At 29.2% G+C, this 16569-nt stretch overlaps 1 protein-coding gene across 2 annotated transcripts in view; it reads right to left on the bottom strand.

Annotated features, from left to right (window-relative positions):
* The window catches only part of LOC123014983 (BAI1-associated protein 3), a 119015-nt gene that overhangs the window by 25802 nt on the left and 76644 nt on the right, over positions 1–16569 (bottom strand). For both annotated transcript variants that reach the window (XM_044414349.1, XM_044414348.1), the window contains exons 2-3: positions 15120–15210; positions 1947–2240 (exon numbers count right to left, since the gene is read on the bottom strand). In XM_044414349.1, the coding sequence (XP_044270284.1) occupies positions 1947–2240; positions 15120–15190 (365 nt within the window). In that variant the 5' untranslated portion in view covers positions 15191–15210. The remainder of the gene's footprint in view (positions 1–1946; positions 2241–15119; positions 15211–16569) is intronic.

The raw sequence follows: 16569 nt of genomic DNA, 5'->3' as shown, positions 1-16569 counted from the left end.
GAATTCATTTGCAGAAAAATGTCCACTTTAAAATATAATTTCTTGCTCCGTTTATTTTACATACAATAGACGTTTTCCGTCGCTCCAAGCACTGTTTCAACTTAATTGTGTACATTATGAAACTTTTGCACTCTTACCTACCAGGATTGTATTACATGAACTTATTGCCATTTTTCTAGATAATTTAATAGAAAGTATGAATAAACAAAGGCAGCCCTCTTTTTTGAGCCTAACATAGTAAAAAAGTACTTTCTGTTGCTGCTTGTAACCGCTAAAACAAGCTTAAAAAATGCAGACTTTAAAGACATATTATTTATTTCAGTTGCCAAGTAGAAGTTATTTTAAACACTTTTGCAATTTTATCAAAAAAATCAAAACATTCTTAACGGCTTATTAATTACGTTTGAACTTATAATTTAAAAATATTTAAATGATTCAAAATGATTGAAAACAAGTATTTCTTTGAAACGCCGCAATATTTTTTGTGCCCTAACTTTTGTTGGACTAATACAATTTTAATCATAAACAAAATTTGCATCAAATAGTTACAGATTCTTGCTTAGGCTTAAAGTTAAAGCAGCAAGCTTCCTATTATAAATAGTAATATTATTAATGTTACCGTATGAAACAAGTTATTACTTTATGAAATAATTGAATAAATTTACGTTAAAGATGCAAAGAAAATATTACTCGTAAGTTAACGTAGCTTCTGGGTGAGTTTTGTGCTACAATACGATATTACATTTTCATCTTTGAATATCTCTAAACTAAAGAATTGTGAAACCTTTAATAACAGTCCACATAATCTGAATAAAAGTCTCCTTTGTGTTTCTTTAGTACGCTTATGTATGAGTATGAGTGCTAGTTTTAAAATACAAGTATTCTCTAATTCCTGTTACTATGTTATTTTACTGTTGCTGTAAAAATGTCAGCTTGTTATAAATTTCGTATTTTGAAATTGTTTTTGTACTCTACTAGCAACTTTCTACTGTAATTTTTTTTAAACTCACAACAGTAATTTTTAGAAAATAACAGCAACAAGTTAAATGGCTGAGAATAAAAAAGCAACAATTTCTTTTCAATTTTAAGCTTCTCTAACTCTTTATTTAAAACTCCCAAATTCTTTAAAATGATTTAACGATTTTTAACTGCAAATTTATATTGATTAGGAAATAAAAAAGTTCTTTGAATTTTAATGCAAGAAAAGAAAGAAGAGTGTGAAATATATTTTTTTCACTTAGCGACTCAGTTAAAGTTAGAGACTCTTGCTAGCATACGCAGTTTTAGCAGTAATTATTGTTGTAAATAATTAATAAATTAGTAATTAAACGTAATTTTTTTGTCAAATGACACTTAGAGCTAGTTTGTTATTTTGTCTCTCTTCAGAATAATTTACCATTTATGCATCCTTGTTTTCTTTTGTTGAAGAGAAAATAATTTCAGTTTGCAAATCATTCTGTTGAACAAAAATGTTGAAAATGATAAAAATTATGGAATGTGTAGCAAAAGAAAAAAGTTTTAGGTATATAATTTAAATTAACGATGAGTAACTTCGCAGTATTCTATTTATTCGATAAACAATCAAATTAACAAAAAATAATGAAATTATGACCATAACTCTTTTGAGAACACAGTTTTTTATTTCATTTCTATCAAAGTTACTAATTTACAAAAGCGATATTTGAAACGTCCAATAAACCAAACAAGTGCATCTTTTATGAAGACATAAATAAAACTGAGCTCTTATTCTAACACGATTCCGTTAAATTGCGTTATAAAATTCCAATAAACTCGCAGTCAAAAATAGAACATACAATACGTATTTACCTCGTTTCTTAAACTCTCTAAAATAGGTTATTCGACTGCATCATTTTATCATGTTAAGCACACGTCCCGTGTTCATGCTATCATGCTATTGTTTCATGCCGAAGATGTGTGTTTCTTACCCCGAACGAACCTGATGATCGATGTCGGGCCAACTCAGTCTTCTACTGCAGAAGGAAGGTCGTTTGTCAGGAGTGGCTTTTGGTGAACGCTGTCTGAAGGAGCCAGGCCTTCGGACAGGGGGTGCAGGTACGAGACATTCCAATGTGCTGCGACGTCTTTGGACGAGAGCACTGGCACCAGGTGCCGGGAGAACTTTTGGAAAACCGGGAGTGTTGCTATCACCTGAATTGCTACGCGATCCTGGGGGAATTCCTGTGGGGGGTTCCGCCGTGTCAGTTCTGCTTAAGGAAAATCTGCGACAAGGAGAAAACAATTAGATGAGATTGTCAAACCTGTGACAAGTATATGGACTGGAAAAGTGGCTGTGTTCTCATAAATACATAGTCATCAGGCTCTTTCAGAGTCGCACAAGCTAGATGCATAAGGAATGTATTTATTGATTTATCTAAAAAAATTAAAGATCAAGGAAATGACTTCTTTATAAATGTACAGGGTGCTGCATTTTGGATGTCCAAATAGGGAATCTACGAAACTAAGAGGTTTAGCCAAAAACGAGTGATACATTCTGGGGCACATTTTTTGAGAAAGTAATATAGGTTAAAACCGCATTCCGCTATCGTCTTTTGTTTTTGACTTACAGACAAAAGTTGATATTTTGGCGAAATCTAAAAAAAAAATATCTTCGTTATTATAGAAGATACGGATTTGAAATAAAGACACAGGCACTTTTTTACGAGGAATTTAATAATGTAGTTAACAATTTTTTTCAGTTGTTTGTTTAACCGTAATAAAATAAACTTGCATTTTTTTAAAAATAGATGGCCATGTCATTTTTAAAAAGCTGGTTTTTTTCTTATCTAAAAAATATATATTTGTAACAAATTATTATAATACATTTTTAGCAAAAAATTATCTTTGATTTTTGTTTAGTTTTTTTCAGTAATTTGTTTAGCCGTAATAAGATAAACTTGTATTTTTTAAAATGGAAATCATAGGCGGCTGTGGCAATTTTGAAAAGCGGATCTAAAAAATATATATGTATATGTAACAGAATATTTTTTTATAATTGTACTTAAAAAATTAAATACATGTTTTGTTTGATAATATTTGGCCATGGAAAAACTATTTCACACCAAATGTGTAAATAATAAGCAATAAGAGTTTTGTGAACTGTTAAATACATGAAAAAATCAATAAAATTATAAAAATTTAAAAAATACGATACGTTAGAAGTATTGAATAAATACGCGAGCGCGTCAGAACAAAATTATTACATATTTTTCAAAAATCCAAAAATAAGAAAAACAAATGTGTCAACAGTCAACACAATTAGAAAAACCATTTTTTGATGGTCTAATGGATGTAGCATAACGTTTCACATAGACGGAATTTGGATATCTGAATAGCCATATCGTCATATTTGTGTCATATAAAATATATTTTATTGTAGAATTAAAGAGACTTTTTTTACACTTATGTATCACTAGAAGTTATAATGGTAATGTTAGCTTGTTTAAAAACAAAGAAATGTTATTCATCGCCAATAAGTTGATTTAGGATTTATTTTGCATTTTTTTCATTACTTAGTGCTTAGAAAACTCTTTCATTAGTGACACTGGTTGAATAATATAGTTTAAATCCTTTCAGTTGAAGATGCAACATTTTTTCATGGCTAACTGCAAACAAAAATCAAAGATAATTATTTGCTAAAAATGAATTATAATAATCTGTTACAAATGTATATTTTTTAGATAAGAAAAAAACAAGCTTTTTAAATATGATATAGCCATCTATGAATCCCATTTAAGAAAATACAAGTTTATCTTATTACCGCTAAACAAACAACTGAAAAAAAATATTAACTACATTATTAAATTCTACGTAAAAAAGTGTCTCCACAGTGTCTTTATTTCAAATCTGTGTCTTCTATAATAACAAAGATATGAATTTTTTTAGATTTCGCTAAAATGTCAATTTTTGTCTATAAGTCGAAAACAAAAGGTTTTAACTAATATTATTTTCTCAAAAAATGGGCCCCAGAATGTATTACTCGTTTTTGGTTAAACCTCTTTCGGAGATTTCCTATTCGGACATCTAAAATGCAGCACCCTGTACACACTGCCGTGGAAAAATATATTTTATTAACATTAAAATAACTAAAAATAATTTTTTTTATTAAACAAAATAATATACAATAAGCTTTTTATATGTATGAAAACTCAGAATTAACCGGAATACCAAAAGAAAAGATTCTACAGAAAAATACTAGTGAATCGTTTTTTTTTCCAATTGCGTAATGAACTGATATTCTGGCGTTGACGGCATGAAGAAAAAATAAACGATTCCAAAATAAGTAACTCTAAAATTTTATTATTCATAAGAACCAAATTACAATTTTAATCCAAACTTAAACTAATTTGATACGTTCAGCTTCGCCACATAAACTATCACTTTTACTTCTAATAACATAAAATACACAATTTTACAATTACAATTTTTCTCTAAAAATAAAACCAAAATTACCTAAAATACCAAACAATTTTGCAATCAAGAGCAAACAACTAACAAGCGGCATTCCGAACTCGGATGAGGAAACATTTTTAAATTAAAACGGGTTGTATCGGCTTTAGATTACTAGGTTCAATTTTAATCAAAGTTTAATAATTTTTGACGAACGTTATGGATTCAATGAATTGAATTATATTAATCGGAAAACGAAACAATTTTGCAATTATTCATTCCAACTGATTTTCGTTTTCTTATTATTAGCAAAAGCTTTTAAATTCACTTAAAAGCAGCACAAATAAGCGTTATTTTGGTTTCAGAATTGAAACTTGTGTTGTAATGTTTTAAAATTTGCCTTAAAATGGTGGATGCGCCGGGATAGAAAATAAATTCTTTGAATTAGTCATAGTTTACAAGTGATAATAATTCTTGCAACAGGTGACATTAATATTTTGTATTAGATAAACTGTAAAAATAAAACAATTACATCTGTCAAGCTGCATCCTTTCCATAACATTTACTCTAATTTTAACGACTTGTGCTACAAAGCTAAGCAACATGTTGATGTTTGAAATAACCTTGTACAAATAAAGTGCTGCTGTTTTTATAAATTACACTTTACAAAAGTGGTATTTGACGTGTTGGATTCTTAGTTACAAAATGACATTGATGCTAAAATTTGAATTTTCTCTAAATGTGAAAAATTGGGAAAAGAGATGTCTTCTTGTTAAAAAATAAGACACTTTCATTAAGAAATTACTTTTTAACTTATCGATGCCAGTTGGTTTAGTCTTTAGATGACTACATTAAAAGAATTAAAAAAGCGACAAAAATCAATATTTAACACTTTTAATCTCGTTAAGTAACTTTAATATACGACGACCGGTATCAGTAGATATTTAAAATTTTCGATAAATTTTTGCCAATTTAGGTCATAATTGGTGGAGGTAACGCATTAAGAAGATGAGTTTTGTTTTCCGATGTAGGATAAGCACGCTTTGACTTGGTATAAACTACGTATATTCGCTTTATTGATGGAACAATACAAGCCATCGTTTGAAATCTGTTTCAAGAGCAGGTGTAGCGGTACTCGCGGTTTACCAATTCATGCCGACAGTTGCTTCCGTTTGGGTTGTATTCAGCAAATAGTTCAAACTCAAAACAACAAGTATCTTTGAGCTTATGTTGGAGTGTCTCCTTGTTTGCTCGGTTCATTTTACATATTTCCATTCAATAAATGGAGAAAATGGATGATATTCATGCCCTGAAAGTTCAAGAGGTAATTGAAAGAGTAAACTGATTTACGTCTAATTAAAGAAATATTAAATTTTAAAAACAATAAAAAAAATTCCTGGTATTGAATGCTATTAATAGAAGCAGTGTAATGTTATGAACAAAAATGCGCTTCCCGTTATGAAAATTTTAATGAAAAACGGTGTGTACGTAGAAAAAAATATTCTGTAGAGAACACAAAGATACAAGGATCAAGATTATAAATTCTTCAGCTTTAGTTTCAAAATTTTTACTGCGTACCCCTTTCTCAAATTTAATTGCCTTCCTTCATGATTATTGGTTATTATCATGAATTTCTATGTAATAATTATGGTATGTTTTTAACATTTACATTATAAATTGCATCCAAATAACAGTCGTTTTATGACTTTCGCACTTTCAGTCATTTTTTTTAAATAAATTTCCAAGAACTTTTAGCGATACCGTTTTTGTCTACAAATTTGCTGAATTTTATTTCTATTTTTAACAACATAAAAAATACCAACTTCTTTTATTTGAATAATCACAAAAGCAGTTTCTAATAGCACCCATGTAAAGGCGTTTGACATTCATTTTCGTTTAAAAGAAAATTTAATTGTACAAAACAGTGACGTTCATAGATACTTTTAACACAGTAATGTTAAAGAAAGTCGTTTCCTAGGTTGGAACACATTTCGGAGCAGCTTAAGAAGTAGTATTTAGTTATTGACCAATTACTAGCACAGCTGCATTTGTACAAAACAACCGAATCCATTTTTTCCTTGAAATAAAGTAATATTTTTAGCAAAAATTTTCCATTTTCTGCGCTTAGACGACAATACGTAGATTAAGATTACGAACAAAGCAATGTAGACAGCAGTTATTTTCAAAAAAACTTGAAATCCTATAATATTATTCTTAATATAAGTGTTTTCCTTGCTATTTCGTGTTTCATGTTTATTTTCCAGACGGCGCGGCGCGATTTCTTGATGTAATCAGTGACAAGTGGTGGTGCGTGCTTTGTGACTGCACCATAAATTTGAGTGGATCTTAATTCACGAAATTTGCTTCTTGTCTTTAAATAGTAACTCGTGCTGTGTTAACGAGATGACATGGAGTAAATTTAGTGTTTCATATCTCGCCGGAATCGGCGTGAAATCTCTCGTATTTGCGGCAAGTAAAAAGAACAAGATAGTTATCTCATTTGCATAACTTTGGGTTAAATTATGGATTCCAGAGTAGTAGAACGAGCGACATTTCCTTTTTGAAGGAAATTAAGCTTTCGTAAATTTAACGCGAGGAAGATTCATAAACCGAATAAAACAAGACGGGTATAAATTTAAAGAAAATTTTAGATTTCTTATTATTGTTGTTGTTATTATTTGAAATATTAAACTTAATGAAACCACAAATAACACAAGATTTATTTCCTTTTTTTTCCATATATTTGTTTAAAAAATAAATAAGTATACCTCTATGCACAATCTACAAACAATATTTCATCCATTAATCTTTTTGACGTAACAAAGTAGTGACTTTGATCCGTGACCTTGGATCACCCCTTCTTGACAGACCCGTAAGAATAGCAGGTGCAATATTTCAAGCTACAGGAACAGGAGGATCATTAACCGCAAAACTTTACGACATCGAATCAGGAACAGTTGACTACAGAAGCATGGTTACACCACCAGTACAACTAGGACCATCAGTAGGACCAAAGATCAAAATATGGAACCAATCCGAAAATTTCGAAAACCGAGAACTTGGAGACGCAGTCCTAATATTCAACATAACAAACCAACAAGCAACAGACCAATTTAATGTAACAGGAACAATATTTATTGAATATGCAAAATATAACGTAACAAATAAAGTAGCATAAACAAGTCAAAACGCGTTTTATTAAACTGATAAGAGAATGGCGCACGAGCAGTTAGGAGGAAGGTGGACTTTGACACAAGATTTATTTCCTTTTTTTTCCATATATTTGTTTAAAAAATAAATAAGTATACCTCTATGCACAATCTACAAACAATATTTCATCCATTAATCTTTTTGACGTAACAAAGTAGTGACTTTAATAAGTTTATTGAGGAAATTTAATATTTTCACTTACATATTTCCGTGCATGTTTTTTACAAAGTATGTCAGACGATATGTCACAAATAATGTTTTAAAAGTGAATTTTTTCTTGGTAATAAAACCGATCGATGTCAATTTAAAAAAAAATTCTAATTTAGATCGTATTACTTGCTTTTTATGAATACTTTCATGTTTGAATTCTATGTAATTGATTTTTATACTTAAAAGTTCGGCATCTATTCATAAAAAACAAGCCGAGTGCTGACATTTAAAACTAATGAAAATTAGATTTCCACCAAGTCAACGACCTCAAAAATTATTCAGAAATTAAATACTTTACTTGTTCGTAAGTCATAATTATTGGAAATAACATTTGAAAAACTGTCACGTTTTAATGGACATCACATAAAAATGTGTTTATAAGCAAGAAAATAGTTTTAAAGTGTATGTACCATTATTTTTGATATTTGTGTATTATTTTGATATTTGTGTTTTGATCATCATTCTTGAATAACAAACAACTCAATAAGTTAATAAGTTAATAAAATATCAAAGTAAGAAATTTAAGATCATTTCTACCAGAGTTGATGATTAGACATTTATCTATTGCGTGAGTCATTTTTAAAAATTCCTGGCAACAGGTTCTGTAAAAATGACAAGCAAACTAGTAAGAAAAGCTTAAAATAAAATTAAACCGTAACAGTAAGTATTGTGTAAAAAAACGTCAAAGACTCGAAATGTATAAAACTCTGTTTATAATAAGATTTAACGTTGATTCTAAAAATATTTCCTTTTGTTCGTTCTGCTTCTGCAGATCAGAATGCAAGAATTTTGTTGCAAAATATTTATATATACCTAACATCTGTGGAAAGATATGAAACAGTATTTACAAGCAAAATTAAGCCACGACAATTTAAGCAAACTTAGAGCTTAATTAAATTTTAATTGAATTCAATCAACTTCTTTAATTTCTTTAACGTATAGTGGTTTTATTAAACTAGAAAGGGCATTGGTGCTCAAAATCAGACGGCGTTGATATTCATTACAGTCAACTTTTGACCAAAGTGCTACGTGACGAGAATTAAAAGTTGAAACTTAATAACTCATCTCTGGAGTTTTTATGATTCCTGTCTGAAATCTCGTAAATCCGGATAAAATAAACTTAACGAAGGAAATACAATTTTAATCCACCTTATCTAGTTAAAATTGTCAGTTATGATAAACTTCGCAATTATCCCCATTCGAGTCTTGGACTCTTTAATTGAGTTTACAATAAGAAATCATCTCGGAAGATCTCCTTCAGAGTTTCTGGAATAGTACGTTCTAGTACAAGGCAATGGGAAAGGTCGATATAATTGGAAAGTTACAAGTTGTCACAAGTGTCGAACTGAAAACTGGCCAAATTACGAATAGTTTAACGAGTATTTGTTATTAATTAGATTTTCTGCTTTTATTATAAGTTGATGAAAAAGCTTAGTTGCTTTGCTTTTATAAACGTTAGTCGATAAGAGAGTGACAGGGAGGGGCAATTTCATTGATAGCTTTTACAATTTCGTTACTGATAAGATGACAGAAAGTAATCAAAATGGCATTAACGAAAATCGAAATTTCGCCGAGACCCAAGAGCTTATCTACATCGAACGTCGGAATACATGTAAATTACCTCGGTTGCGATGTCAAAAATGTACTTTGATGTTTAAAAATAATACAGTTTCCGCTCTGACTAAGACTCTGCACAAGTCTTGAACTTTTTCTTCAATATTTCTCAAGCCGTCATTTCCAGTCTGAGTTATTAGGAAAATGTTTCGAAATTGACAAATTTAGTAGATCTACTTGCAAATAACAACACAAACAGTAACATAAACCACGAAAAATTGAAAAACTGTGTTGAATTTAAAAGTAAACATTTATTATTTGGTTTTAGGCAAAGCGGTTCTTTTAATGCTTTAAAATTTGCTCATTGATTTTGATGTCGATTTTTTATATTTAGAATCATTATTTATTTTAAAATAACAGTTAGCTTTTGTTTAACACAGTTTTTTAAAGACTGCAAATGTTACAGATTTTTCTATGACGTGATTGGGACGGCGTTGTAATAAATAATTTAAAAGTCCGCATTTTTTTTTACAAATACGTCGATGAGTCACTAATAACAGTTATTTATGTAACAAATTGGTAAAGTGTATTTTATAACGAGGAGGAATATTTGCGCGAGTGCGCAAATCCATCGAGTAAAAGAAATACTTTACTAACGAATTGCATACAAAGTTTTTTTTATGTCCGTCATAAAAATCAAGAACTATCTATTTCAAAAACCGCTTTTTATTGCGAAACATTGATATTAAATGTAAAATAAACTAATACAAAGAACTCAAGCAAGAACTAACTTGCAAAATTAATGCTTTATGTTTTGTGTAAATATTTTGGGTTAAAAAATGACACGCTACCACCCTTCAAATCAGTGATGATACAAACGTATCTTTTATGAACAAAAATTAATGAAAAATCTTACTTTTTTACGCTCGTAAGAAAAGCAATTTTAGATATTTTACAATATTTACTACTACACGCATATGACGACTCGTTCTTGTACCGGGTGGGGCATCGGTTACGCGCACTTGATAAATCGCGACTTCTAATTAATTAAAACTGGTGATATTTCATATACCTAACTAATTATTGATATGGTATAATTTGAGAATTTTTCTAATTTTTTTTGATAATAAATGAGTCCGTAATAGTTTTGTGTGTTTTATGAATACTTTCTGTTAATTTACCTATAAAGTTTTTACACTAAATGAATCTGTACCTGTTAGCGCATCAAACTTTGATATCACAATTTCAAATTTTGACTTGGTTATCCAAATAATCGCTCTTTTTTTATTTAAACACAAACCAGACCCGTGATTTATGACAAAATGGTATAATTTGCCAACAAAAAAATCATGTACTGGTAGCCGACCGCTTTAAAAGGTCTTTTTGTTGTAAACCTTGGAATCTTACCCCAATTGCAGTTCACCATTGTAACCTAAATTTACGATGCCACAAGTAGCAGGTCATAAATAAAAATTATTTTCAAAGTTAAGATGGGAAATTGCGTTTTATTCAAAATCTAATTGGTATTTTTTTTCTCTGATTTTGTAAACAATTGTAGGAAGTGAATCTGCGTAGGTCAGTATAAAAATTAGAATTAAACTTTTTAGGAGAAAATTATTTTTTATTTTTATTTGGCTTTATTTGTGAATGAAAAATTACCAAAAAAATAGAGAATGTACCTTACTAATGCCCAGGTAAGTGTGAAAAAATTCAACAATTTTATTTAATTAGAAGTGGGGATTTCTTTTCTGGGCGTAACCGATGCCCCTCCCGGTATTTGCTCACTCGTACAGCAAAACCTCACATTCTGGACTACTTCTTACCTTATTATTTACTCTGTGAAATACAAATCCTTCACGAAATAATAAAGAGTATAAAAACGGAATGCAACACAACAACAAAGACCGGCTTAATTTTGCATCACTGATACCAATTTATAAAAGAGTTGCATCTTATTTGTCTTTACCGAGCACAGAATGCAGTACGAAAAATATTGTACCATAAACAAATAAAACAAATCTGAAATTTGAAATTTCACGACCAATTCAATCTCTAAATTAAGCAAATGAATTGTTAAGCTTTTACATTTTAACTCCTAATTTATGTGTTTACTAATAATAAAGTATATTGTTTCCTTAACAAATTTACTTTGCCTGAAATTCTTTCTTTGTTTCCACCTACTTGCTCAACTTTTTGTTAGGTATATTATTTAATTTCTTTTGATAAGAAGCTCAAGTAAGTAATTACTAATTATTAAAAGTTAATTAATCTATTTATTTAGGATTACACAAATGCTTAAAATTACGTAATGAGTTACGTAAAAATTATAACACCATCCTTGTTAAAATAATTTTTTTATGTAAGTACCGACACAGGATGTTACAAAGGTCAATGCAAACCCTCTGAAAATTGATAGTAGGCGTCATTTATAGTATTTGACTATACTTACTTCAGAACCAAGTTTTCAAAACCTCTTGAAAACTACACAAATTACGCATAAGAGAGCGGGATATTATCTTTATTCTTTATTTTTTTTTTCTAGTTGAGCGAAATGAATAAATACAGGTTTTCAATAAAAATGGTCTTTCAAAAATTAGTTCAACAGATTTCTTTGTTCTGCTATGTTGCAAATATTGATAAATATCACGATTTATCGGAGACTCAGAGATGTTCATTTCAGTTTACATAGACTGCTACTGTACTGCCTGGTTTCATCCTTTATCGGAGTCTGAAATGAGAAAAACGAACCGCCAATAAAGATCTAATTCGTTTTTGGTTGATATTTTTTACACAAAACATTTTCAATCAAGTCAGAACCTAAAGCTATAATTCTAATACAAAGAGCTGAAAAATGATGACATTTGTAAGTTCTGCCCTATTGCCGTTTAATATTTTAGCGCTTTTAGTCAGATGATCTTAAAGTCTTCCATCCAATTTTTGTATGTACCTACAGGGTGCTTCATTTTGGATGTCCGAATAGGGAGTCTTCGAAACTAATATGTTTAGCCAAAAACAAGTGATACATTCTGGGGCTCATTTTTTGAGAAAATAATATTAGTTAAAACCGCATCCCGCTATCGTCTTTTGTTTTCGACTTATAGAAAAAAATTGACATTTTAGCGAAATCTAAAAAAATTCATATCTTCGTTATTATAGAAGACACAGATTTGAAATAAAGACATTATACAGGCACTTTTTTTGCGTAGAATTTAATAACGTAGTTAACAATTTTTTTCAGTTGTTTGTTTAGCCGTAATAAAATAAACTTGTATTTTTTTAAATGGGAATCATACATAGCTATGTCATTTTTAAAAAGCTTGTTTTTTTCTTATCTAGAAAATATATATTTGTAACAAATTATTATAATACATTTTTAACAAAAAATTATCTTTGATTTTTGTTCGCAGTTGGCCATGAAAAAATGTTGCATCTTCAACTAAAAGGATTTAAACTATATTATATTCAACCAGTGTCACTAATGAAAGAGCTTTCTAAGTACTGAGTAATGAAAAAGATGCATAACATTACCATTGCAACTTCTGGTGATACATAGTGTTGTAAAAAAAAGCCGCTTTAATTCTTCAATAAAATATATTTTATATGACACAAAAATGACGATATGGCTATTCAAATACCCAAATTCCGTCTATGTAAAACGTTATCCTACCTCCATTAGATCACCAAAAAAATTGTGTTGACTGTTGACACATTTGTTTTTCTTATTTTAGGATTTTTGAAAAATATGTAATAATTTTGTTCTGACGCGCTCGCGTATTTATTCAATACTTCTAACGTATCGTATTTTTTAAATCTTTATAATTTTATCTATTTTTTCATCTATTTTACAGTTCACAAAACTCTTATTGATTATTATTTACACATTTGGAGTGAAATAGTTTTTCCATGGCCAACTATTATCACACAAAATATGTATTTCACTTTTTAAGTATGGTTATAAAAAATATTTTGTTACAAATATATATTTTTTAGATCAGAAAAAAATAAGCTTTTCAAAATTGCCATAGCCGCCTATAATTTCCATTTAAAAAAATACAAGTCTATTTTATTACGACTAAACAACAACTGGAAAAAATTATTAATTACATTATTAAATTCTACATAAAAAGTGCTTGTATAATATCTTTATTTCAAATCCGTATCTTCTATAATAACGAAGATATAAATTTTTTTAGATTTCGCCAAAATGTGAACTTTTGTCTGTAAGTAGAAAACAAAAGACGATAGCGAGATGCGGTTTTAACCAATACTATTTTCTCAAAAAATGAGCCCCAGAATGTATCACTCGTTTTTGGCTAAACCTCTTAGTTTCGGAGATTCCCTATTCGGACATCCAAAATGCAGCACCCTGTACATATGAGTATATATGTAAACATATCTGTGGTATAGATATTCAAAACAATCAAAACATTTAACAAATTGCTTGGTTTTTGTTTTAGTTTAAAAACTCTTATATTTTATATACCAAATACAGTATCCCTAATTAATGTTATAGTTGTTTTTAGATCAAAACTTTATTACCGTTTTACAAGTAATAACTCGAGGGATAACTAATTAAATTACAAATATTGTTTGTCCACAACATTTATGAATATAGTCTAAAATCAATAACACAAGGCGACAAAAAAAAGTCATGTCGTGACAACTTGACAAATTTTATATCATTTTGTTCGTCTCAGTAAGACAAATCAAATGTACTATAAAAAACACTTTGAACAAAATAATTGGATTACAACTAATAAAGAGATGCTCTACACGATGGTAATGATGAAAAAAAAAATTTACTCGTAGGGTTTTTCTTAGATTATTTCGATTTACTTCGATCTTCTTCGAACACTGATCGAAGAAAAGTTTGCCAATATTCAATTTCAAATTTTATAACATTCTAAAGGGCAAGGCCATCCCTTTAGAATAGTCTTTATTTGAAGGAAATCGGCCTAATAGTTATTGAGTAATGATTTTTTAAAGTTAAAGTATTTTAAATTCATTTAAATTAGAAAAAAATATTTTGTTCAAAGTGTGTGGACTTTTAAAAAAAAAATTAGTGCATTTGATTTGTTTCAATGAGACGAACAAAATGATACAAAATTTGTCAAGTTGTCACGACATGACTTTTTTTTGTCGCCTTGTGTAATGCTCTTATCATAACTGGATGAATGTTCAAATCACTGAGAAAAAACTTACTTTTAAAGAAAACTAAGTTAGAAAATCTTTGCAATGTGAAACATTCTAAAAACTCTTTTGCAAGGAGTGTACGATGCTTTTAGCTCCAAAAAAGCATAAAACTTTTTCTAATAAATTAGTTTTGTAAAGCGCTATTTTATGAAGTACTTTAATTTTATTTGTATAAAAAGCAATTGCATATTCATATGCCTAATGATATAATTGCAATATTGCAAAAAAGCATAGAAATATTTTGGATTTTCTTAACATCAATGCGTAAAAAAATTCCTGCTTTTATTGATAAATAATTAGTTAGTGAAAGCACGTAAATATTTTATGTGACATTAGAGTAGAATAAAACAGTTGTGTGTACAAATTATCGAAACTCTTTTATTCAAATATTTTCTTATTGTGTTATAAATAACACAAGAAATTGATCACTGTTTGTTATTTTTTATATTTATATTTATATATAAGTTTATAACAAATAAATCTTACCCATGCTTCATTTTGTCTAAAGTGCATTTTTATTAAAATAATCATCATTGAAGACTTACCGTTTTGGGCTTAGACTGAGTCCGGCGACGCTATTGCTGACATATTCTTGTAAGGAGTTGAAGAAGCTCATATTGCAATGTTATTCACTTTCTGAAAAAAAAAATATAAGTTCGCCTTGAAAAATAATATAATTACTCAAAATAAGTACTATGCTTAGTAATGGACTTTTACTTTAAGCGAGTTATTTTAGGGAATTTTAACTTTGCCAATTGGTAAAATGTCAAAAGCTGCTGTTTTGTTGTTATATAAAGTTAAAGAGCAGATCCAAACTTTATTAATAAATTTGAGTAATTTCGTAATTATACGAATATAAAATATACAAAACATATTAAGATCTTTTAGTGTTTCTTTGTTACAAAACAAACAATTAGATCGCTGTGTGTCACAGTTCAATTGTGACGATTTTTTAGCATAAATATAAGTTTCTAAGAGGATTCCATTATGATTTATGTCTTTTTGCTTATTTGACGTTTTTCATTCGTAGGCATTTTTGTTACTTCAGCAGAATTGACCTATTCAAAGCTCAAATAAATAGATCCATTTCAAGAAACATGAAAAACAGTTTTTAGTCAGACAATGAAGGATTGCTGACAAATGAGCAATTTTGCACGCCTAAAACATCACCATAGACATTTCAAAATTAAAAAACAAGTTAATTACGACCCGAAAATTTCTCATCTCTAATTACACGAAACAAAAAAGAAAATAACATTAGGTAAATTTGCATCAGCAGAATAGAATAACACAATAACTAATTATACTAATAGTGACAAAAGGAAAGTTAAGTCGCTTTCTGAGCTTAAACGTATTAAAAACTTATGCCATGAATAATAATACGTAAACTCACAACTGCAGAAAATTTGTAATTACACTGTACGGTGATTAGAGTAATTACACTGTACAATACGTAATATACAGGGTGTTCCGTTTTTATTGTTATAAATTTAAACAGGTGATAGAATATTCAATTTTAAGATAAAAGTTCATATAAGGGAGCTACCTCCCTTAAAGGGGGTGCATGTTTTGATGGATTTTGTCCAATATTTCAGAAACCATTTTAAAAATTTGATACAACTGATAACTTTTATACACCCAAACGAATTCAAAGATAAAATGTCGAAATTTTTACTCAGGAGCGTCCTAAACTGGAGGGGTTTAGGGTAAAAAGTACCCTAATTATTTTGGCTGTTGGTTCTTGCCACTTTCAGCCACGAAATTCTAAATTTAATAGTTTTTCACAAGAAAAATGTTTCTTGCGTTTTTTCGATACAACTAGTAAAATCAGTTTACAATATGTGTTACAGACTATAAAGGATCAAAAATAAATTAGTTTTACTGCTTAAAAAGCCCGTGATCAAAAATTTCGACAACTGATCTTTGAATTCGTTCAGGTGTTATCTATCAGCTGTATCAACTTTTGTAATTTAATCTTTAGTGCAATGGTGGGAG

Source organism: Tribolium madens, unplaced genomic scaffold (assembly GCF_015345945.1).
Source record: "Tribolium madens isolate multiple individuals breed KSU strain unplaced genomic scaffold, Tmad_KSU_1.1 Scaffold_97;HRSCAF=244;Tcas5.2_LG3a, whole genome shotgun sequence".
Taxonomy (NCBI): domain Eukaryota; kingdom Metazoa; phylum Arthropoda; class Insecta; order Coleoptera; family Tenebrionidae; genus Tribolium; species Tribolium madens.
This window is presented reverse-complemented; position numbering and strand designations above follow the sequence as displayed.